General features: G+C 39.7%; 2 protein-coding genes across 5 annotated transcripts in view; one reads left to right on the forward strand and one right to left on the reverse strand.

Annotated features, from left to right (window-relative positions):
- Window positions 1-813, forward strand: part of LOC131236713 (uncharacterized) — a 30,883-nt gene extending 30,070 nt beyond the window's left edge. Inside the window, exon 13 of one of the 3 annotated variants that reach the window (XM_058234096.1) lies at window positions 476-813. In XM_058234096.1, coding sequence (XP_058090079.1) covers window positions 476-556 — 81 coding nt within the window. In that variant the 3' untranslated portion in view covers window positions 557-813. Of the gene's footprint in view, window positions 1-433 lie in introns of all 3 variants that reach the window. The other 2 variants (XM_058234098.1, XM_058234097.1) reach the window with 2 other exon arrangements.
- Window positions 814-2,391: 1,578 nt separating this feature from the next.
- On the reverse strand, window positions 2,392-8,560 carry LOC131236714 (cytochrome c). Of its 2 annotated transcripts, none has more exons than XM_058234099.1 (3): window positions 8,325-8,560; window positions 3,280-3,413; window positions 2,392-2,640 (listed from the first exon to the last, which is right to left on the reverse strand). In XM_058234099.1, the coding sequence occupies exons 1-3, from the start codon at window positions 8,434-8,436 to the stop codon at window positions 2,545-2,547; spliced, it is 342 nt and encodes a 113-aa protein (XP_058090082.1). In that variant the 5' UTR covers window positions 8,437-8,560; the 3' UTR covers window positions 2,392-2,544. The 2 variants fall into 2 exon arrangements, with proteins under 2 accessions (XP_058090082.1, XP_058090083.1); XM_058234100.1 differs by lacking the exon at window positions 8,325-8,560 and adding an exon at window positions 7,304-7,632.
- Between the last annotated feature and the right edge of the window lie 17,297 nt (window positions 8,561-25,857).

Genomic DNA, 25,857 nt, shown 5'->3' on the forward strand with positions numbered 1-25,857 from the left:
TGATGATTTCCATGAGCACTATTGAAACATGGATTCCAATTTCAGAGTTCTTGTTTGGATAGCAAGTGGAAATATCAGATTCCTCTCAGAACAGTCACCTAGTTACTTTTGCTAAGAATCCAAATTATGGAAAAGTGTAACATGGAATCCGTCTTTTTCTTTGCTATCCAAACAATTCAAGTAGTCACATAAAAGGAAAACCCTTTTCCATTGTTTGGCATGGAATCCTTGGTATCTAAACATGGCCTGAATGCAAACTGTCAACTGTCATATAATGCTATTGTATGTAAATTAGTCACATTATAAGCGTGGTTACCATATTCATTGCTGCAATCTCATTGCCAAGTGCTTGAGAGTCTTTTTGAAGTTTGGGTATTCATCAACTTCGGAGTAATCATTTCAATACTGTAACTACCACCATCTGCTTTGACAGTTGCATGGCTGGTCTTTCTAATTTGTCTTTTGCAGATTCCAGGTATTCGTCAACCACCGCAGCAATGAGAATAGTGCCGGATCATCAACAAGGCAGGTTTTGGTGACAGGGATATATGTATGACAAGGGCCAGAATGAGTCAAGAAGGACCAATTTACCACTGCATATTTCATCATAGGCACCTGATAACTGTTTAATGGAACTTGCTATGTAAGAATTTAAGGCTGGATACATTCTGTCCTTTCAAATTTCTTGTTCTTTGAACAATGAGCATCTGGGTTGGGCTGTGGAAGAATCCAGTCTTGCGGGGTTGGGTGTTCACCCGTCTTGGCAAGTGGTTTCCTTCATGGGTTCTACTTGGTGTGTATCCTTTTCTCTTATGCTTCTTGATACTGCTGTTTTTGTGTAATTTGATGTGTTGGTTCTCTGTTGTTGGTATCTGAATCAGGGTTATCCACCCTGCTTGCAGGTTACCAAATTGATCATCTGGTTAGCTGCATCTGGGCATATGGAACAGTAGCCCATGTTCAGGACCAATTGTCTGGTGGGTCCCAGTAGGGATTGCCCATGGTAGAAAATTCTCACGTAATGTGTGATTGTAACCATCTACTCAGTGACCTACAAAGGAACAGTAGAAAAGAATGTTGGCAATTTTATGATCGTTTAACCATTAACTGGGGAACTACAAAGGGACAGTAGAAAAGAATGCCAGGCAACTGTTAGCATTGAATTAGGAAGTCCAAGTGGATGATAGGATCACTCGATCAAATTTGCAGATAGTGGTCTGTGTGCCACGAATTACTCATCCAATTAACGGTCTAAATCATGGAACATGTGACAAGTGTCCAAAAATAAGTGCAGTGCATTAGAGATGAGGTTGTTGCATTTGTTTTAGATCTGTCTGAACCATTCGTCTGTGTTTGGTTTGTGCCGTTTGGCATGGATGACAGAATTCTTAACTGTATTTTTGTTTAATTCTTTTTTTTCTTTTATGGTTTTTTTTTTTTTTTCCCAGCATTCATGCTGGTTTTTAGCTTAGCTGTTTCTAGGGTCGAATTCTTGATGAAGCATGCAGTGCTCTGTCTGAACTAGTACTGTTATGGTTGGTTCCGACTAGCATTCCTTTCCAAGTGGGTACCCCAACCTTTCTGTGATCCGTATTCCGGACTGTCTGCGGATGATTGTTGACCCGAGAAGGGATGGTTAAAAAAGATTAAATGAATGGTACATATAATATTACTCAAAGGTGACTTCTGGAAGTAGTTGGAGGAAAGTTTTTTAATCCATCACCTATCCATGGTGGGACTAACAAGTGGAAGGAGGGTCCCCCGTGTAGGAGGTTGGCCCAAACGAACAGGTCTGTCATTGGTACCTTGGAATTTTATTAAATGTGGAAATGTCATTTCGCACTTTTGTGCAGCTCTCAATCTGCAGGGCTGCTGTGTGGATGGGTTGCAGCTGCATATGACAGACCCAAACTAGAGCATAAGCAACATTCAACACTAGGCAAACTGACAATTAATGAGATTATCAGGACCCCCCAATCTCACTGCATTTATAATTCAGGACCAAGTTCAACAGGCCTGATTCCCATCTCGAGTTGCTGCAGGGACGAAACCTGATAGAACATCTAGACTGAGTAGAAATCCAGGAGGTCCATGGCACATCTCATGTGGTCTGCAGTTACAAACATAATGCGAGCAGCTCAAGTTACAACCATGAGCACAACCCATCCATGTCTATGTTGTTCAAGTACAATTGGGCAATTCAAATGTCAATTTGGGAGGCTCCGATAATCATATTATGAAGATATTAGGGCATGGTTCATCATACCAACAACAAAGCCTACTATAGATGGTCAGCATCATCTGCATAGATTTTTATGCATAGAGCTCATCTTAAAAAGACAATTTTAAAAAAAAATGACAAACCCTTGGGATTCTCCTAAGAATGTTGTGATCTCTATCCAACTACTTGAAAAAAATAAAGAACTCATAACTTGGGTGACCTTCCTCCCCGGGTGTTATTTGCGAAAAAATAGAATCTTTGTAACTTGTAATCTGACTCTGCAACCAATGGCACTCTCAAAGGCCACAAAATTAAGATGCACATCAGCTGGATGTGGACTCTTTGAGATAAGCAATGAGGTCTGCCCGATCTTGTGGCTTCTTCAGACCTGGGAAAACCATCTTCGTCCCTGGAATGTACTGCATACAAAATTTACACAAATCATCAGACAAGGGCGGGAGAAGTGAGGCGTATTCGGGTGTGTTTGTGTTATGTTCATTTTCCACTCGCTCATTGCAGTGTTGAGTTATATCTAAGAGCTTGCTGCTTGCCTTTGGAAACCTACATCCAATGGATCAGAGGAGCCATTTTGCAGCCAATTTAGTGAGGCTTCCACTCAAATACCTCAAAACAACTCAATTTCCTCAATTCACTAATGGGCCCTTTGCTCTCAGCTTTTACAGCTCTGATATCAGAGCCTTGCTAATCCCCACACCTCCATGTACCAGAGCCTCTGGTCCACCCATCGGGTTGGTCAGTGTACAAAGGAAAATAGATGGCTTAAGTAAGTTCTTCCAGCAGTCCATTCATTTTCATACATTGTTCTGGCTAAGGAGTAGAGACCAGCCTATTTTTCTGTCCAGACATCTAACATTACATCCCACCTGATGGGCAGCTTTTGGATATTTCACTACACGTGTCAGCATGGCGAGCTCAAGCATGAAATTTGTTTGTGCACACACAACAACGTCATGCATGAGGGCTGCTTTAAAAAAAGAAAAAGAAAGAAATCATGAACAAAAAATCGCAAGATTGTGACAATGCATGCTCATGCTTACCTTCTTGGGATTAAGCAAGTAATCGTACAAAGTTGACTCTTCCCAGATCACAGCCCTGTTCTTGTTCGCAGCAGAATACGAGTAACCAGCAGTTGTCCCAGACTGTCGTCCCAAAAGACCATTCAGATTGGGCCCTACATTTTTCAACAACTTCGTCTCAGGAAGCCAGAAAAATAATTTCCAAAGATACAAGCTTAACAATTTCATAGCCACTCAAAAAAGAAAATAAAAAAGAATGTAAGACAGTTCAAACTAAGCATTTAAAATGCTGAGAACACGAGAAGTATGCAATTAAATGTACACAAGAAAATTAACTCATTTCTCCAACATAGATTCTAAAACACTCGCATTCTAAAAAACTCTCTCATACAAAAGATTACATGCTAAAGAAATTTCATATAAATCTCAGGATCAATAGCACACCATATGTGTCAGCATGTCCTAAACACCATCACTCCAACAATGACAAAGAACTCTTTCGACCACCACCAGATTACCTAGTCCAGCAGTGGATTAAATTAGGAGATGCTAGAACAGAGAAACCTGAATCCAGATGTTACTTGTTTCACCAGGATTTAGGCAGGGTCTATTAAGTGATTTTGAATGGTCGATAAGTCCTTAATGAGCTGCACATTCTTCTTCTTCTTCTTCTTTTTCGAAGCTAGGCTTCAAACCTTGCGGTGTTTCCTGTAGTATGGTTGAGTTCTTGCATGTTTGGATATCACCAATTCCATGGAAAACGATGGAAGTGGGAAAGGTTTCCTATGGATCTGACAGTTCGAGATGTTTGGATAGCAAAGAAAAGGGAGGATTCCACAAAGCAACTACTGCATTTTTACATAGTTTGGATTCTCTAGTACAAGAAATTACTTGGGACTGTTGTCTCAAAAAAAATGAGATTTCCACTTGCTCTCCAAAAACGGCCCCTAAAAATGGAATCCAATGTTTCAACAGTGCTCATAGAAATAATCATTACCTTTTCTTTTCTTTTCCCTCAGAAAACATGTATCCTAACATGTTAGTAAATAGGAAGTCAGTGTATACAAATTAGCAGCTAGCTTACCCTGAGAATTGCTTAATGATTAAGAAAACATATATCTCTGCCATATTTCAATCTTCTTACTACCCGATAGAAAATTCTGGGAAGTGAGAAGCCATCAACAAAGCATGAATTAGTGTATGTCAAAACATTCTCATGCTCCAGCAAAATAAACAAACAGAACCATCTCTAAATCAGGAATTGTATTCAAAAGTTACAAAGCATGAATTAGTGTATGTCAAAACATTCTCATGCTCCAGCAAAATAAACAAACAGAACCATCTCTAAATCAGGAATTGTATTCAAAAGTTACCAATCGTAGAAAATCATTGCGGAAATGATCATCCAAGATGATTCAAGGAAAACATGTCTAGGTGAGCTCTTTGTTAATTACTTATTGTCTATCAAAATATCACAGGAACTTTCACAATAAAAACAAATTCCAATTATCAGTATTCTCTTGACATCATATCTAGTAATCCATTGACCCATTGGACTCAAAGGTGCCTATAGCTTGTTTATAATCTGATAAGAACTGAATTCATGTATGCACAGAAAATTTGAATATGAAAACTCTTGCCACTACGATACAGATATGAAATTGTTAAAATGCAATGCAGCTGATGGAAAAGAAACAATACAAAAAAAGAAGGGAAAAAGAAAAAGAAAAAGAAAAAAGAAAGAAGAAGATCAAACTGGGTAGGAACGAAGAGCTCATCAAACATTGTCAAGAACTCAAGCAACCAAATATGAAACAATATCAGTCAGACCATACAAATTCATGACTGGAGATAGGATATGTCGATCACATAATTATTCCATCATCAAGAACATTAGCAAGAATAAGGCCAGATGAAGCAAACAGTAATGATGCAAATAATTTCTAAAACTGAACTAGAAAAAGCAAATTGAAAATGCAATTTCACTGTTACAACATAACCTATGGTAAAGGAAATCCATTTCTTATCTCATCAAATAAAAATCACAAGAAATAAAAAACTTGGATCATCAGTTTCTGATCCAATCAACCATATAAATGCAAATGATCCATTCCTCAACAAACGCATATCGTCTCTCAACAGATTTCATTACCAAAATCAACGTCACTCGAACCCATGACCTAATGTTGAAATATAATCATTGAGAAGAAATCTCTCTCTCTCTCTCTCTCTCTCTCTCTCTCTCTCTCTCTCTCTCTCTCTCTCTCTCTCTCACACACACACACACACACACACACCTTTGGGGGTATTTTAGACATTTTACTCATAAGTTGTTCAGCTTTAGGTTCGGAATAAAGGGTAAAAAAACAACTCTACTAGTTTTTCATCCGAGTGTAAGAGGGAAAAGGAAGAGGTGAGAAGTAAAGGTGATCTCCAACTGCATCTCTCGACAGTGGCGGTGGAGTTGTGAGGGATTGTTTGAACTTTCAAAGGTTTTGTTGTAGAGAAGTAGGGGTAACCCATATCATCCTGGTAATTTTCCCATTGATAGCGGATTTACTAGCTTGCCATTTGCCCGTGGATGTAGCTCATCATACTGAACCACATAAATCTTTTGTCCCTCTTGTGGATTGTGGTTGTGTTGGTGCTTTTTTTCCCTCCATTTTTCCCTTCATTTTCTTGCATACAGTTCTTGGCTATTGTTGATTGTTGATGTAGGGAAGGACGTGTTGAGGTCGAGCACTGTCTTCTTCAAGGATAACTACTCCGAATCCACGAAGCTTCTCTGGACTCCTCACAGAGATTCCTCGAATCAACGAGGGAAAATAAGAAAATAGAATAAATTCCAAAAATTCAAAATTTAATTGATAGATGTCTAATCTGTATGTGTCCCTGTTACACCATTAATATAGTATTTTGAAAAAAAAATAAAAAAAATCGTAATTATCAAAAATAACAAAATTCTAATTCTAATAAAAATCCTAATTCTAATAAAACTCTTTTAAAAACTAATTTCTAAAAAAAAAAATTCTAAATAAACTTTTGCTAGAAGAGTCCTAGCATGATTACAAGTTATTTTTAAAAAAAGAAAAAAATTTAAAACTCTAAAAAGTTCAAAAAAATAAAAAATAAAAAATTGGAATTACTAAAAATAGTAATTTTTCCTCAAAAATTCATTTTTGAGCTGAATGTTTACGTTTTTTGACAAAACGGACAAACACAACCTACTTTGTGGGTCAGTTCGCCTCGGATGGCCCGTTTCAGTAAAGATTGATAGGTTACGCGCCCCGTAATGATACCCAGATCAAAAATTATAATCAATTTTTGGTCCACCTTTTGGTCCAACCAAGCTAGGAATGTATAGTGCCACGTCCTACATCAGACCCCTCCACTTGGAAAGAACTCATCCTCGAGTTATCCAAATGACTTCACACGTGATACTCAAACAATTTATGGCACCGATGTTTATCAGCTTTTTCCTTATACTTCGCATTAGGCTCTTGAGCTGACGCAATACATGTACTCATGCTCTCCTTTACTTGACTAGTATGCATCAGTTACTTCACTTGTACCTCTGTTTTGTTGATCTCTTTGATCCATCCAATCGTGTACGAAGATGGGTGCCTTTTTCTTTTCAGTTGCAACTTTTCCACCATTGTTTTTTACATGAGATTCTCACTGCTTCTAACATCGATGATCACATTACAGACTTTTTGGTTTATAGTGCACCTAGTTTGAAAGATGTTCTGCCGCTGTAAATCTATCTCTACCTTTGGCATGTATAACAGCTTCCTCACGATCAAAGTGGTGGTCTGCGATTCACCATCATCGGGTGGTGCTTTGCGGAAATCGGGGTTATGTCGTAAAACAACCACGGGCGGTTGAGCATCGCCTTGGGATCGGGGCAGAATTAGCGCATCCGCAATATGGTCAAGGGTTGCCTGCAACCCTTACATGGTCAACTGACTCTACCGGTGGAAAACTTTCATTCTTTCCAAAAGATTGCGCATCCTTGGATCACTGTCCATAGGATTTTGATCCATACCTTCGTTATTTGCCATCAGTATGAGGGGAGTCCTCACTCTGATACCAATTGACGCAGGGAAGGACGTGTTGAGGTCGAGCACCATCTTCCTCAAGGATAACTACTCCAAATCCATGGATCTTCTTTGGACTCCTCACAGAGATTTCTTGAATCCACAAGGGAAAATAAGGAAATAGAAATAAATTCTAAAAATTCACATTTTAATCGATAGACGTCTAATCTGTATGTGTCGCTGTTACACCATTAATATAAAAAATAAAACAACAACCAAAATTCGTAATTACCAAAAATAGCAAAATTCTAACTCTAATAAAAATCCTAATTCTAATAAAACTTTTAAAACCTAATTTCTAAAAAAAAAAAAAAAAAAATTCTAAATAAACTTTTGCTAGAAGAGTCCTAGCATGATTACAAGTTATTTTTCAAAAAGAAGAAAATTTAAAACCCTAAAAAGTAAAAAAAAATATATTTAAAAAATCAAAATTACTAAAAATAGTAATTTTTCCTCAAAAAATCATTTTTGAGCTGAAAGTGTGCATTTCTTGACAAAACGGACAGACGCAATGGTTCACCTCAGATGGCCCGTTTCAGTAAAGATTAATGGGTTATGCGCCTCATAACGATACCCGGATCAAAAGTTATGATCAATTTACAGTACACCTTCTTTTGGTCCAACCAGGCTAGGATTGTATCGGTGTCACGTCCTACATCAATTGTGCACTCAAGGTGTTTGTAGTTTTGCTTGAATCGACGACCACTTTTGAGTGACGGTGCCAGTCACAACAAAAACCATTGAAACATGCAAATCCCTCGAAAAAAATTAAACGAAATCAACTAAAAACTGCACGATCGGATCGGATCTTAGCTCTATAACCATAAAATTCAGAAAATACTAAAATCCGCAGAAATCACGTGAAAAGTCCACTGTTCGATCAGAAAAATTGGAGAAAATCACAAAAAAAAAAAAACGCAATTTCTCCAAAAATAGAATCGAATCAAAAGATCAAATCGAAGAATCTACCCTGCTTGTGACCAGCTCCCTTCTCTACCGTATGGCATTGAGCGCACTTCGTCTTGAAGATCTTCTCCCCTGCCTTTGGATCGCCTGCCGGAGCTTCTGTAAACGTCGCCATATCTAGCTTTTTCTCTCGTTTTCCCTTTCTTTCTTCTACAGAGAAAGAGGGAGAGCTTTTTCTACCAACGTAGCTGCAACGAATCGAACTTTCCCGCCTTTTATATTGAGAGAAAAAAAAAATTGATACTCCGGCGGAGTGTGGTGGATGATACGCAGGCGCTTGGAAATTACTTACTTGAAAGTTGCGTGGCATTCAAGTAAACCGATTTAAACGGTCCAAGTTATACTTCGCAGTTTAGATGTATCATATTACGATTTGATTATCTAGGATTGGTGGACATTTATTCGACGGTTAGAAATGAAAAATTATCATGTAACTCCTGTTTCCTATTACCGTTAGAGCAGTGTCACGTGCTTTACAAGAATGACGGAAATGCCCTGGGGGCGTGTTTGGGCGGTGGGATTAGAAGGGATTGGGTGGGATGGGATTCAAAAATCATAATTATTATCCATGGCAGGAATTGTCCCCTGCTGCCATGCGATAAGATTAATGCCATGCTTTGTTGATAATACGGTGGTACGTTGAATGGATATACCTGCTATCAGTTGAAATTACAGAGAATAACACACATGAGTTATATCTAAACCCTTCATTTGTTATATCTAAACCGTTCATTTGTTTTGTAACCTCATTCTATGGCATGAGCCTAAAAATGAGGTAAATCCAAAACTTATGTGGCCCCAAAGAAGTTTTCAACGGTGAGTATTCAATCCCCATTGCTTTCTATGGTGGGGTCCACTTGAGCTTTAGATTTATCTGATTTTTTGGCCCATGATCTAAAATAATCTCAAAAAATGGGTGGATGGTGTGGATATAGCCCACACGTCATGGTGGGACCTGCACAAATTACTAACATTGAGTGAAATTGGCACGCGACCCAATGTAATTCCATCTAATCTAATTCCAAGCTTTGCCATTGAGTGGAATTGACACGGGACCAGATGAATCCCAGCCCACCTAATCCCTTCTAATCCCACTGCCCAAACACGCTCTAGAGTTTCTGCAAGGAGACTGGTCCTGTAGTCTTCAGAGTACTGAACTGAAGTCCAGGTCCTCTAGTTTGGACATGTTTATTGATGATCTGAACCGTTGAATAGGTATATCCAGCTGCTATTAGTATATCGGAAGTGTATGATTTTCCAAGAGACTCAGAACCGTGCGATTTAAGGACAGAAAAAATCACGGAGTGGGTAACGGATTACATTAACCTTTGTTTTTCGAATGGTTACAATCATATCTGGGAAAAAGAGGACCGTGCATCAACCATCTATGTTAGGGCCTACCTCCCGAAGTGGTCTGGTCTTTATGATGATCTGCATGGCCCAGCTGGCGGGCTACATTTTTCACTTCGGTAGTACGGAGGAGAAAATCGGCCTTTTGTCCCCTCTCCTTTCGTTACTGGATGAATGAAGTTTCTAGAAGGAGCAAGGTTGGGCCGAAGCTTTGTGGGCTACGGTTCAGGTTCTGCCACGTGTCGAGTTCTGGGTAGAGGAACATGGCCCGATTCCTAAAGTTAAACGCAACGTCTATATAAGTACGCTAAGCGTACTGAGTAAACTCTGTGGGGCCCAACGTGATTTATGCATTCTATCCACTCCGTCCATCCATTTTATCAGGGAATTTTAGGGTCTAAATCCAAAAATGAAGCTTATACAAAGCTTAAGTGAACCACACCACAGGAAAGGGTATTCGTTGAATTTTTACCGTTTAAAAATTCTTATGGGCAACAGAAGTTTTGGATCAAGCTGATATTTGTGTTTTCCCTTCATCCATGTATTTGTGATCTGATGAACAGGTTAGATTACAAATAAATATCACTGTGGGCCCTAAGAAGGTTTCAACCGTGGAAATCATTTTCCCACTATTTCCCGCGGTATGGTCCACTTGAGCTTTGGATATGCTTTGACTTTGGGTTCAACCCTTAGAATGATCTTAAAAAAAAAAAAAAAAAGGATGGACAGCATGGATAAATCACATACATTCACGGTGGGCCCAACATAGTTTACTCAGTACAATAAAAGCGTACTGAGTAGAGGTGGGCATGTTGGACCCGATCCGGTGGATCCGACCAGATTTGACCCGACTCGATACTGTTCCGAACAGAACCGACGGCCTAAATCGGCCCTGATCGAGTTTGTCAATCCAGATCCGATCATTTTCGGGTCGGGTTCGGATAGAGGTGTATCCGGACAGAACCAATCCGAAAACTCGAACCGAAATGGTCCGACCCGACCCGACCCGACCCGGATGTAAATTTATCTCTAAACAAAAATTTCATCGCCTAGGCTTTTCGTTTGGCGCCAAAAAGTCCCGCCCAACTCTCTCTCTCTCTCTCTCTCTCTCTCTCTCTCTCTCTCTCTCTCTCTCTATTTGCCTCTCTGTTGAAGAAAAAAGTAAGAAGAAGGCTAATTAGATGTTCTTTGATACATCAAATCCTCTTCTTTTTTTTGTTGGGTTTTGTAGCTTCATGGTATTTCTCTGTTGGAGAGAAATATATACAGAGAAATGGTGTATAGTTTAATTCAAAAGAGAAAGAGTCGTACTCGTAGTAGGTTGACGGTCACACCCGAAGTTGACGGAAGCGGATTGGTTGGATCGGCCGGTGTAACCGGTCTGATCACGAGGTATGTGTTATATCCAAACCGTCCATCCATTTAGTCAGCTCATTTTAAGGCTTGAGACAAAAAATAAGACAGATCTAACCATCAACTAGACCACACTTCAAAAATTAGTAGGTGATTAAACGTCTGCCATTGAAACCCTTTTTAGGGTCACGTAAATTTTTGATTAATATGAAATTTGTTTTTCCTCTTCATTTGGTACTTGAGACCTTATGAAATTTATTTTTCCTATTCATTCAGTTACTTGTGACCTTATAAACAGATTGGATGTAAAATAAACGTTATAGTGGGCCCTACAAATTTTTTAACGGTGAAAATTATTATCTCTATTGCTATTTATGGTGTGGTTCAGATGATCTTTGGATATGATTCATTTTTTTCGATAATGCTCTGAAATCATCTCTAAAAATAGATGAACGGTGTAGATATAATAAATACATCACTGTGGGGCCCACGTAAAATGTAACTTTGATCTCCTTTGAACGGTTCTCACAACTCGAAGATCGAGGAGCGTCAGTGTTGTCTTCGCACAACACGTACCAAGAGCAGCTATAGCTTATAGGCTAGGGAAGCGGACTGCGTACTGAGTAACTCAGTATGATAAGCGTACTGAGTAAACTCCGTGGGCCTCTATGTCACTCATGCATTGTATCCACTCCGTCCATTTCTTTTAACACATAATTTTAGGTCGCTATCCCAAAAATGGATCATCTACCGTTGAAAAATTCTTAGGGACAACAGAGGTTTTAGATTAAGCTGATATTTGTGTTTTCCATTCATCCATGTCCTTCTCATCTTATGAACAGGTTGGATGACAAATAAACATATTGGGGGCCTTTAAAAAAAAAATCAACGATTAAAATCAATAATTCCACTTTTTCTAGTGGTATGGCCCACTTAAACTTTGTGTATGCATCAATTTTGGGTTGAACCCATAAGATGATCTAGAAAAACGAATGGACGGCGTGGATAAACCACATGCATTCGCAGTGGGCCCAACTGAGTTTACTCGGCAAAATAAGAGCATACTACACAAACCAATTTCATAGGCTAGCTGCTAGCTACAGATAGCAATTATAAAGCTTCTCCAAGAAGCTATATCACCAGTGTAAAGCTTCTTCAAGAAGCTACATACAAGTAGTTTTTATTCAACTGAGTAAATTATGTGAGCCCATCGTGAATTTTTTTGGTTTATCTACACCGTCCATCAGTTTTTTCAAATCATATAAGGAGTTGATACTAAATTTTAAGTGAATTCAATAATCAAGTAGATCGCACCATACGAAACACTGATATAATGATTTTCATGCCGTTGGAAAAAACGAACGATTCAAGCTTTCCCCAATCCAATCCGACTCGATTTTCCTGACCGGGTCGGACCCGGATCGATTCAGGTTAACAGACGTTCGAATCTGTTCGAGTTAGATGATCCAGACTCGGTCCTGGATCGGAACGAGTTCGGATCAGGCTCTACAAATTTTGAATCTGGTTGGGTTGGGCCGAATCCGATCCGACTCGGTCCGATGCCCACCTCTAGTACTGAGTTACTCTGTACGCAATCCGATTTCCATCTAAAAATGGTGGTGACTCTTCACCCGCACACATGACATTGTCTTACGGCAATCAAGACCATCCAAATCGCTGACCGACGGACAGGAGAATATAATTAGGATTGTTCACTAAAACATGCACTCGAAGCTAATTAGACGGTTAGGACTGCGTTATGAATGTAATTTTAAAGTTACATTCTATCCCAGTGGGACCCACAATTTGGATGGTCAGGATATAAGATGTTAGTGACCGGTTGGTGAGTCACTTCCATTTCTTAAACGGCTAATAACTAACGTAGGAGTCTTAACCCAAAAAAACTTTAATAACCGGCAAAGATGGAGGGGGATTGCCTGTGCCCCCCTTTTGCAGGGGGGCTGTAGGGCCAAAGAGATTCCCAAGGTAAATCCACTCCGTCCATCAGCTTTCAAAGATCACAATATGACAGGATTCTAAAATTGGGCAGATAAAAATTTTAGATGGGACGCACCAAATTAAAGCTGGAATGGAAATGTCCACCACAAAACTTTTCTGGAGATGACCGTAATGTTTATATGCCATCCAAACCGTTCATAGGTTATTACCACTTAGATAAATTGTGGACACATTATCCTAATACAAAACTTTAATGACCCTCCACAAAGATTCTAATGTTGGCCACTCAATCCCTGCTTTTTGGTGTGGTATGGCCTATATGACTTTTGGATCTGCTCGAAGTTTAGAGTCCTTCACCGCAGTGAACTTGCAAAACTGATGAACAGAGTTGATTTGTCACTGGCATCTCTGTGGGCCCACAGCTTCCAACTATGGCTGAATATGAACAGCTCGGATTATGCTCAGATTTGTCGTACCTTCCGTAGTACTCACCATTACGGTCGGATCTAACGACTTTTATCCTTTTATCGAGTTGATTCTCAACTTCAGATTTATATATCTTAAATATATTTAGGGCATCTGATTTGTCGTTAATAAGGTATAAGTATCCATAACGAGAGTAGTCGTCTATGAAAGTGATAAAATATTTCTGCCCATTCTAAGATGCTAAAGGGAACGGTCCATAAATGTCTTTATGAATCACTTCCAAGATTCCTACGCTCCTAATGGCATCATTTTTTCTAGTTCTAATCTGTTTACCTTTAATGCACTATATATAGACCCCAAAGTCTGAGAAGTCTAGAAAGTGAAGAATTCTTTCACGCACAAGCCTTTCCAATCTCTCATGAGAGATATGGTCTAATCGTCTGTGTCACAACATGGAGGAATTTTCACAATCTAACCTTCGCTTAATGTCTTTAGTGTTTCCATGTTATGAATTAATACTATATACATGTGAAACATCCAAATCTAACTGATAAATGTCATTGACTAAAGTGTCAGAACCAATCATAATCGAATCATAGGAAATACTTAATTTTCCGTTTCCAAATTTAAACTTATAATCAAATTTGTCTAAACGGGAAATGGAAACCAAATTGTGTCTTATAAAAGGCACACATACAGTATTTACTAGATCAAGAAAGTGTCCTGACGATAACCTACGCCTATAGGCTCCAATATATAGCTTCCACGTCTGCTTTAATGTCGTTTCCCAAATAAATCGAAGTCTATCCTGCGTGGAATTACATATGTGAATAGTTGTACCAAAGTCTATCCACCAGGAGTCCGCGGACATATTAGCTAAATTAGATTCAAAACAGACTAAAACTTAATTTTTATCCATAGAAAAACTCATTCTTTAAATTGTGTGCAATCCACTGCGGGACCCGAAGAACAATTTCGTAAATAGTGATTCCTTTTCTTAAAGTTGGACCCAGTAAGCAAAGGTATGGAATTAAACTGGTTTAGAACATTGGAAACAATCATGGCTGAACATAAAAAAATAACACTCACATCAATGAATGAACAAGTCCCACATACATGAATGTAAACAGCAAATATTATGCATGTATTAATATCCAATTGATTTAGGCCCTCATTCAAATAACCCAGAATGATGATGGGACATAGTCATCAAATTTTGGCAAGAGCCTGACGTATCATTGTGACTCTTCCTTTGGGCGAAATTGCAACATACATAAGGCTCTACTGAACATGAAGTTGATCAGTGCTAGTGAAATAAATCTAAGACGTCCATTACCTTTAGACAAAATGAATTTCTCAAACTTATATAACTATCACCAATCACTTCACCCCGCTCATATCTTGCCAAGTGGTGATACCTCTTTGTTCTGACCACCACTCGCTATGAAAACGAACGCAACTAAATGCAATCCTAACATGGATGGTCACTAAATTCCATAAACTGAAATTTGAAAGTGAAAATTTTCGCCGATTGAGGTCACTTTGATAGTTAACACAACCAGCTCCAATCTCCACTCACAGACCCAAGGATTGCTACATGGTCCTGCCCATAACGGACCATTCTAAAATGGTTCTGATTTGGGCCAAAATACAACTGATGTTGACCGCCCATAGGCTTAAACATATTCAAAAGTGATGGTTGGATTGAGTTTTTAATGGTCAACTATTCAATATCAACCTCGAACATATGAGTAATGGCCCTATTTGGGTCAGATCAGAACCTATAAATTTAATCATTTTTATTGAATTACTAGAGTCTACCAACCATCAATTACGTTTCAATTTGTACTAAAATGACTCAAGTAAGAAAATAAAAAATACAATGGCTAGAATCATCATCTTGGACAATGAGCCCAAGATTCTAAAGTGGGCCCCTAAAGGTCCAAAGAAAAAATGATAAGACATTAGGACCCATTGGGTTGGGTCTACAATGATCATGAAAGCGACCCAAATTAGGGCCCAAATTACCAAGGTAGGTCCCACAAAATATAAAAAAAATCCTGTATTTGGCTAGGCCCAAAATAGCTTTGAAAATGGCCCTGGGATAGGCCTAATAACACATATTGAAAATAGGCTTAAAATCAGCCCATATTCTAGCCATTCAACAAATCCATCAAATGGCCCAAAGAAAACCTTAGTGGGCCCTGAAAAGGGGCATGAAATTTGTTCAACTAGCTCAAAACCAGACCCGAAGACTGCTGGAAATGACCGATATGAAAACCCAATGTAGGCCCATTGAAACAAGCCTATGCAAAAGCCTCATGTGTTGCCCCATGTCTGCCAAAACCCCAGTCCTGCTCAAACAGAGCAGCCACATCCCCATGGATAAAATCTAGGGACGGGTCTTCCACCACAGCCGATGCACGATCTCCAAAATCGCAATCGGCCCTGCGAATTCGGCAACCTCACAGGAATTCATGTTGCCTAAAATCCCATCGCGTGTTATCCCCATCACCAGCGGAGAAGTTGCCGCTGCTGCCTCATGATCAACTCCCATCACCATGGTTGCTGGATCGGCCATTGCATTGGCTTCCATGGCAGCCATGGCTGCATGGTGGAAATCCCAAACAGCGCCGCCCTCACCACCAGCGGTCACCGGATTCAATGGCTGCTACTATCATTCGATTCAATGGTGTGGTGGGTTTTTACCATTAATGACGGCCGACAACGCTGATTGGGTTCGCTGCTTCTAAAACCAGCTGCCGCTCAATAGCCGCTGAGGGAGAGGAAGACCACCATTAATGGCAGTATCTAAGCTCCATCTTATGTCAGAGATGACGACACATTATCGGAGGTCCATCAGCCATGGTCGTCGCACATCCAAAGATGCCCTTTTTTTTGTAAATCTGTAAATAAGGGGTTTTATCGGTAGCGACGTAATCTGAACTCGATTGGGTTTTCACCCTTTTTGCGTCGCTGCCGGAGATATGATGACGACAGCATACAACTACTGTCAATGGCTGTGTTGTCAACCGATTATGGCAAACATGGTAGGTTCCGATCATTGCTACAATAGTCTTGATTGCGAAACCTCAAAACTAACTTACGGAGGTAGATTTCTGATTTAGGGAGCTCAGAGAAAAAATTCAAATTCTAAGTCACCATTGCTGAAACCTAAATCTTCAAGACTAAATGAGTGCTCGACAAAGGAATCTACCATGATTGACGCATAAGTAGGTCTGATACCAAATGTTAGATGCGTATTGCGGAATTGACGGATCTTCTATGCATCAACAACGAAGATTCAAAACAATAACTTAAAAGTATACCTAACTGGGAAGACAAGTGGGGCCCACTAAATCGCTCAATTTGAATAATCTAATGGTCAAATCCGATGATCATGTGTGGCCCACCTGATAGGAGTCTTACATTAAAACCTTATTTAAGTCATATTGCTCGATTCGGTCTCGTTGAAATGCTTTCCAAGGTTGGATGGGAAAAGATTTTGCTCTAGGGCAGGATGACTAATTGGTCCATCGTGCAAGGCATGTATGCCTCAATTACTGAAGTCTCTCTTGATGAATTATGTTTCAAAATTAAATTTTTAGAAGAGGTTGTCACCATAACGCCTTCCACGATATCTGCCTTAATGAAAATTGAAATGGCAAAAGATGGAATACCGATAATGACTCTTTCAGAAAAAAAATGACTAATTTTGAAAAACAGTCGCTTACGAGAGCGTTATGTGGATTTAATGTTGAATGGTGGTCCGGTAACACCTTACCCACAAACAAACTGTTTCTCAAATACCACATCTTGCGTCGCATTTTTACTTCTAATGTGTATCCCGGGGCAGGGAATAAGACTGATTTTACTACATTTATGCTTTGTGTTGTCCATGTTGTCGTCGTTGGTGTGTGCATTTGTTTGTCTTCCTTGATTTATTATGTAATTATTCGATTTCGATTGCATCCTAAGCATGATTCGATTATGTTTGGACACCTTACATCCTCTCTCGCACTTCAGTGTCATGTCCAAATTCGTTCGTTTAAAGCACCGGATATACGAACTCCCCTTTAACAATGCTAATTTGAATATGATGCACCTTACTCTCCTTCCCAAATAAAGAGAAGATCAGGAAGAACCCCAGGAAGCAGATATCAATATGGATGACATCTTCAATGACGTGGAAGAATTTGAAGACATTAATGACTCTGATTATCACATCTCTCAATTTGATGAGAAGTTATCTGCTTTGTAAGAGAAAGTGGATGCTCTGCAAGTGTCCCAAGCTTCGTTACCCCAAACTCAAAAATCAAGCATGAAGTACATGAAAAAGTACTTTCATTGTTTCAATCGGAGTTTGAGGATTAATTATCCTTCGATGCCTGCATCATTCTCATCAGAGTCAAAGTGATTTTATTTTTTCTTATTTGCATGGGTCTGTATTAAACTATATACTAATGGTTTGCTTGGATCTTTCTTTTCTTTGATATGGTTTGTATGGATATTATATACATTGTTTTATATACTATTATCTGTTTATTTTGATGCTATGCTTTATTTTACTATGATTTGTGATATTCTTTTTTTTTTGTTAGCTTGTTAGTACACCCCATTGTCAGTTCACACTTCACAGTTAGCCACCCCCACTAGGGATCGATACCAAGACCTCAGTGTTGAAATGAGGTATCTTTCACTCAGTCTACCACTTGAGCTATGATTTGTGATATTCTTGATTTCCATTTACATTTTATTTTCTTCCTTTACCAACTTATGACAAAAATGGGGGGACAAATATGCTATATATATGTTCTTTGTGATGTGATGTGGTGGAAAAATTGAAATTATATGGAATTTTATGCCTAGTATGCCTAGTACATGTTTGTATGGCATAATACATGTTATATTTATCAGGAAGAGCTACATACTATTGATTAGTGTGGCATCAAATGAATAAATATGGTTACAGGGATGGTTGTTAAATCTACAGGGCAGCTTCAATCTTGTTGATGATTATGATCATGAGTATATGTATGTATGTTAGTGGATGTGTTGTGTATGTTATGTATTTTGTCATGAAATTGACAAAGGGGGAGATTGTAAGTGCTTATATGTTTAGTACACATAAGGTTGTACAGTAGCTAATATATACCTCAATCCATACCATTCAAACCACAGGTCATTTTAGGAATGGAACGTCACCCAAAATTCATTGGATTTAAATTACTGATTATTTACATTTTAGCCATCTATTTCATACCCACCAATTAGATAAGTTGGGATAGTCTAATTAGTGTTTTTATGGGCGATCATCCATCCATAAAAGACCTCACAATCATAACAGTGTGGATTGGTGCACATTCCAACCACATGTTCGTAAGAGGACTATGATAAACACACACCGTCATCAATCCCTTATGATTACCATATAATAAGAGAGATGTGTTATGAGCTGCTGTTGTTCACAATGGCAGTGCCCATTGCTACTGCCACTATGAGTGGTGGCAGCGTCCATGGTTGCGGCTACCTAGACGAGAGCACCACTTTGTACGGTGGTTGCGGATGCCATAATGTTGGAGTGCCACTGCGACTGCCAAGTAATTATTCAAAAGGCATCTATTTGTTCAATCCCTCAATTTATCCCTTATCATTATTTTATATCTCAAATCAATCTATGACACACTATTATATATGGGCTTAATCAAAACTTCAATGTTTGGATTTTACCAATCCTTAAGATTGATCTCTCTGACTCTCTTGAGCCAATAGAATGTAAATCTAGATATCGTATATTTGATATTACTCTTATTATTATTATTATTATTATTATTATTATTATTTATTTCTCATTCATCAAGAAGAAAATAAATAATAATAGATAAATGAATATGTAATTGATCGATGTATAATTAAAATAAAATATAGAATGTGATGAATATGTACCAGCCTTTCCTTGTCTTGATGGTAAGGACTTTGCAACCTTAGTCCTGGATCTAGAGTTTGAGGCTTTAAAAAAAAAAAAAAATGTGATGAAAGGACCAATGACCTTTCATGATTAAAACATTAAATCGGAGATCCGCCGTTGAGCCGTTCTGATACCACTGAAAGTTTATGTGGAAGAGTGGGCCCTTAAGATTCGACGGTCTACACGATATGGGACCTCCACAAATCCAAGGACAAATGATTCAGGTCAACGGTCCACCTAACCACTATTGGAGCATATGAGTCTAATCACCCCTCTGATTCTACGGTATGAATGGCCTCAGATTATGATTTATGACTTAATCGTTTAAGGAACAAGCTATATTGACAATATTAATCTCTCAATTTTCTCTATGTACTCTCGTTGTTTCTTGATATGATTTTCAGATTGAACGTCCACCATTGAAAACCTCCTGAGATGTAGAAGTTCCAGATCAAGCTGATATTTATGTTTCCCATTTGCCCATATCTATGCGACTTAAAGAACATGTCGGATGACAAGTAAACACAGCAGTAGACCTTAGGAATGTTTTGTTTCAATGGTGAAAGTTATTACCATTGCTTCCTGTTATATGGCCCACTTAAAGCCTTGGATCTACCTCATTTGTGTGCTTATACCCTAAAATGATATGGCAAAATGGATAAAAAGTATGGATAAAACAAATGCATCACGGCGGGCCCCTAAGGGGGATTTAGAATGTAAGTTGCTCTACATAGGATACTTTTGCCTTAAGTACCTTATCTTGGTTTCTATTTATTCAGTGAATAATTTTGTTTGGTAAACAATATATTTGTAGGCTAAAAAGTAGAAAAGTATGTTTTGTTTCCAACGTCACATAATTGTTTATCCCACAAGTTTATTTGGTCCACCCTCATATTCATCGCCCATCATGTGGGGCCAACCTTTAATGTGGAATGTTCATTGTGTGGACTTTACCTTTAATGTGGGCCGTCCAACATGCAAGGCCCACCTTGGATGTGAGTCATTCATCGACATTTAATGTGCGCCATCCATTATGTAGGGCCCACCTTTGATGTTAGTCATCCATCATGTGAGGCCACCATCAATGTTATTGTCCATCATGTGGGATTCACCTTCAATATCCACCACCAATCCTCTTGATCGTCAATCATGTGGGCCCCACATCTAATGTGGGTAGTCCATCATGTGGGACTTGGCTTGGATGTGGGCCAATCATCATTAGGACCGACGTTTAATGTGTATCATCCATCATGTGGGGCCCTCCTTGAGGTGGGTCATCCATCCTGTGAAGCCCACCTTTGATGTGGACCATCACCTTCAATGTGGGTTGTCCATCATGTGGGGTTCACCTTGCATGTAGGACATTCATTATTTAGGGTTGACCTTTGATGTGGACCATCCATCATGTGGGGCCCACCTCGATGTAGGCTATCCATCATGTGGGGCTCAACTTCAATATCCACTGCCCATCATGCGGATCCCACCTTTGATGTGGATTGTCCATCATGTAGGCCCCACCTTTGAAGTAAGTCGTCCATCATACCAACCCACTTTGAATGTGGGCTATTTATCATTAGGGGCTGACCTTTAATGTGGACCATTCATTATGTGGGCCACATTAATACGGTGTCATTCATCATGTGGGGCTCACTTTTGATGTGGACTACTCATCGTGTGGGCCCCACCTTCAATGGGTAGAGTCTATCATGTGGGGTGTCATTTGAAAAGGACCGTTAGAGAGCCTCCTTTGACATGGACTATGAGAGAGAAGTAGAAAATCAATAAGAAAAGTTAACTTATTTGGTGGTATCCGAACAAGCCCTAAAAGCCCTGCACGTGATGAACTTAGAGCCTATTTGGTAACATTGAAAATTTTGACTTAATGTGGAATCCAGAAAGCACTCGGCATTTAGTTTTGTTTGTTAACACGGAGTGTGGAAAGCGCTTCGTGTATTTTGGCTGAATTTTTTCAGCAATGAAGGTCTAGCTTAATGGTGAACGGAGAATGCGCTCCGTATATTCTTTTTAAAATTTTCAAAATTGCCCTGCACTTTCTCCTTTGCGTAAAATATAACCCTACTTTTAACGTGTGACACTTCTCTAGGCCCACTATGATTTATTTGTTAGATCCACACCGCCCATCAACTTTTCTATATTGTCCTAGATCATGATCCAAAAAAATGAGTCACATTCAAACCTCGAGTTGACCACACTATAGAAAGCAATGGCAATGAAATGACTACCATTAAAACCTTCTTAGGGTCCACTATGAAGTTTATTTGCCATTTAACCTCTTCATGAGATCAGACAAACCTGGATGAAGGGAAAACACAAAAATCAGCTTGATCATAGGCTTATGTGGCCCTAAGAAATTTTAAATGTAGGCACCCAACTCTCTTTCATGTAGTGTGACCCACTTAAGCCTTAGAATTAGCTTATTTTTGGTCATTTTTCCTAAAATGATATGGAAAAATGAATGGACGGTGTGGCTAAAACATATACATCAAGGTACGCCCCCATATCACATCCACACTGTCCATCCATATTGAAAGCTTGTTTTAAGGCATGATCCCAAAAAATGAAGCAGCTCCAAATCCCATATAGACCATTAATGCAAGACAACCCTGCATTAATCACCCTCGGTAGAGTCTCGAACACGAGACGTCTTGCTCTGATACCAATTTGATGTATGACAATTAACCACTTTCTCTAAAAACTCAAACTGATAGAGCATGACGAATCAATTCCTTTATCCTATAGCCCAAGCTCCAAATCCATAGGTTAGGTCCTCCGCCGAACCCTTCTTGTGAGCCCCAAATCCATGAGTTTCACCCCCTCGTGGGCCCCAAACTCATGGGTTCTGCCTCATACGGGCCCCAAATCCATAGGTTATGCAGGCCACCCACCCCGAGTGTGCCCTTGCATCCCGCAGGCCACCCACCTCGAGTGTGCCCCTGCATCCCGCAGTTCACCCCACTTAAGCCCAATGTGAAAATGCCCCCACATTAACCATGGTACAGGAACAATGGTGATTGACCATTAAAAACTTCTTGTGGGCCACAAAAGTCTTGAATCAAGATGATATTTGTGTGGTCTCTTCATCTAGGTGTTTGTGTCCTTATCAACAGGGTGGATGACAAGTAAACATTTTGGTGGAATCCATGAAGTTTTTTATGGTGAGGATTAAATGACGACTATTTCTTATGGTGTGGTCCACATAAAATTTGCGTAGCTTAATTTTTGAGATAATGCCCTAAAATGAACTTTCAAAATGACTAGATGGTGTGGATTTAAGGTACATACATCATTGTGAGCCCAAGTTCGAGATCTCACCTAATCCGCTCCCGGATTATCGGAGTTTACGGATAGTGTGGTGTGCCACATGCCACCGACCTTGGCCCTAACCATGGGCCCACCTTGATGTATGTATCATATATCCACTTTGTCCATCCGTTTTTTTAAATCATTCAGGGGCATTATATAAAAAATGAAGCAAATCCAATTATCAAGTGGGCCATACACTAGGAAATAGTGGTGAGCGACCATTAACGGGCCAAGAAAGTTCTAGGCCACATGAGATTTGGATCATCCTTAATTTTGGGATCAATCCCTAAAATGATTTGGAAAAATGGATGGACGGCATAGATAAAACACAAACGTTATGATGGGGGCCACACAATACCATCCAATAGCTAGGGGTTACTGATGTCGTTAATATGCAATCTAGATCCACCGAGGTGAGTGGTCCTGAATATGAGGCCCACCATGATGTATATGACTACATTCATGGTATCCATCCATATTGAAAGGTCATCTTTTGGCATGATCAAAAAATGAAGCAGGTCCAAATCTCAGATGGGGAAAAAGTAGTAAATGACCATTAAAAATTTCTTGCAAGCTATAAAAGCTTTATATTAAGATGATATTTGTGTGGTCTCTTCATTTAGGTGTTTTTTTACCTTATCAATAGTTTGGTAAATAAACATTTTGATTGAATCCATGATGTTTTTAATGGTAGGGATTCAATCATAATTGTTTCATAAGGGCAAATGTGTCAAATTAATATATTCCAAACATTTCAGCCTTTAGTTAACAAACAAGTTGTCCTATATTCAATACTAAGTTTTGGACATCAGATTCGAACTCCTTAACTTCATATTTTAGAAACAGGCCCTTAGTATAGGTAGGTTTTAGTGGAGGCGGATTGAATATCTTTGTGGCGGGACGTAGCCTAACTTCCATGGGGCCCGCCGTAATTTGTGTTTTATCCACACCTTCCATCTGTTTGCCAGATCATTTTTGGGCTCAGATCTGAAGCTCAAGTGGACCACACCACACTAGGGATTGAACGCCCACAGTTGTAGAGTGGCCAAGGCCCACCGGATGTTTTACTTGATATCCTCCAAACTTGTTCACGAGGTCACACGGTCCTGGATGAAGGGGAAATACAAATATAATTTTGACCCAAAACTTGTGGTACCCACCCCATGTGGTGCCGTCCAATTGAGCTTTCGTTCCCCATTATTTTTTGGGATCATGCTTAAAATGAGCTAGCAAAACGGATGGACGGCACGTATAAAGCACACATACCGCAGTGGCTCCACGGAGCCTGGGGCCGCGTCCTGCCACAAGGATATTCCTGTGGCACCCGTTTCACGGCGGACGCGGGTTTCCTCCAAAAGCCTTCCGGAGGAAGTTCCTGCGCTAGGTGGGGCCCACCGTCATGTTTGGGAGAAATCCATCCGGTCCAGCCTTTTTGCAAGAACATTTTAGGAAACTGATCAAAGTGGGGCATATGAGAGGAAAATTTAGGAAAAGAGTTTCCTACCATTGAAACCTTTTTATGCTTCACCTCAATGTTTATATGCCATCTAAACCGTTTATAATGTCATTCCCACTAAGATAAGTGAAATCACAGAAAACTTAGCCTCTTACTAAGCTTTTGTGGCCGCACGAATGTTTCAACGGTGTCATTAAATCCCCACCTTTTCCTCTCGCCTAGCACACTCGAGTTTTGGATCAACCCAAAACTGGCGCACTCAGTTTTGGATCAACCCTAGTTTTGGTCGCATGTCGTAAAATGATTCGCATGTCCTAAAATGATCTCGAAAAACGACTCCCAAACATCACGTTGGGCCAAAGGCTTTCGCAGGAAACCCGGGTCCCTTCGCGGCGGACTCAGTGATCCCTCCAGCACCCACACGAGTGCTTGAAAAGCTGTGGGCCCCACCATGTAGTTTACCCATACCATCCATTCATTTTGCCATCTCTTTTTAAGGCATGAGCCCAAAAACGAGGATCTCGGGCTGACCACACCACAGGAAACAGCAGTGATTGAATGGCCACCATTAAAAGCTTCCTAGGGCCCATGTGATTTCCCAGCACTGTCGGTTCCGGAGCGTTCACCACCGATGCCGAGTCCTAGTGCGGCCTACGTGAACTTTTATCTTCCGTCATTTTTTGTCCAGCTAATCTACAAGGTGGGCCCCACCGCATGAACTTTTTAGATGCATACAAACAAGCCAGATCGACACACGTACGGGTTAGCAAATCTCTCAAGAACAACTCGTGGATGTATCACGTGCAATACGCGTGGAGAGAAGGGGAGAGGGAAGGAGACGTGGGTGTGAAAAGTGGGCTATTCCATCCCACTCGGACACATCTGAATAAGGAAAAAATGTAGATGGATCATCTCTCTAACATCACAGTGATGAAGAAATCTCAACCATCAATTTGAGACTGTCAAAAATAAATTAGCGAGTAGTGTCCAAATTCCAAAGGGGGGAAGGATGGTTGCAACCATCTTCTCAACGCGTATTTTTGGATATGAGCTTATGCTGGGTAACTCAGAAGATAGCTTCACTTAATTGACCAAGTGCTCTTTATTTTATTTTGGTTTGAAACACTCAAAATTCTCTCCTGACTAGTCTCGTCATGCATGCGGTATAGAGATTTTTATTAAAAAAAAAATTTTTAAAAAAAAAAACACAGTTACTGTGCGAAAAGGGTGAGAGATGAGCAATCTTTTTCCCATCAATGATCTCATTTTTTTTTTAACATGAGATTCAAAAGTTCAAATAACAAGATAAGCTCTATAGACTTTACTAAAGTTTTCTACCACAGCAGAGGAACATGCACCAACTTGGCAAGAATCTCTGACCCAGCCCATCTATCAGGAGTGGCATCCATGCCCTAGTCTGAAAATCATTAGGTCCCTTACAGGTCTGGAATTTAATAGACTAGAGGTCTCTCTCTCTCTCTCTCTCTCTCTCTCTCTCTCATATTTCCTCACGTCGAGGGGCACACTTGATGGCTGGCTGACCCGAACTTTGGGACAGGGCATGTTCAAGTTGGGGCTCTGATATTGGACACGTGCAATCACGGCACATGTCATGCAAATCGCCCCAATTTTCTACTGAGCAATTTAAGTTGAAACAAGAAACACAAATATAGAAAGAACAATGTAAAGTAGCAAAACTT

This window comes from Magnolia sinica, chromosome 2 (assembly GCF_029962835.1).
Source record: "Magnolia sinica isolate HGM2019 chromosome 2, MsV1, whole genome shotgun sequence".
Lineage (NCBI taxonomy): Eukaryota > Viridiplantae > Streptophyta > Magnoliopsida > Magnoliales > Magnoliaceae > Magnolia > Magnolia sinica.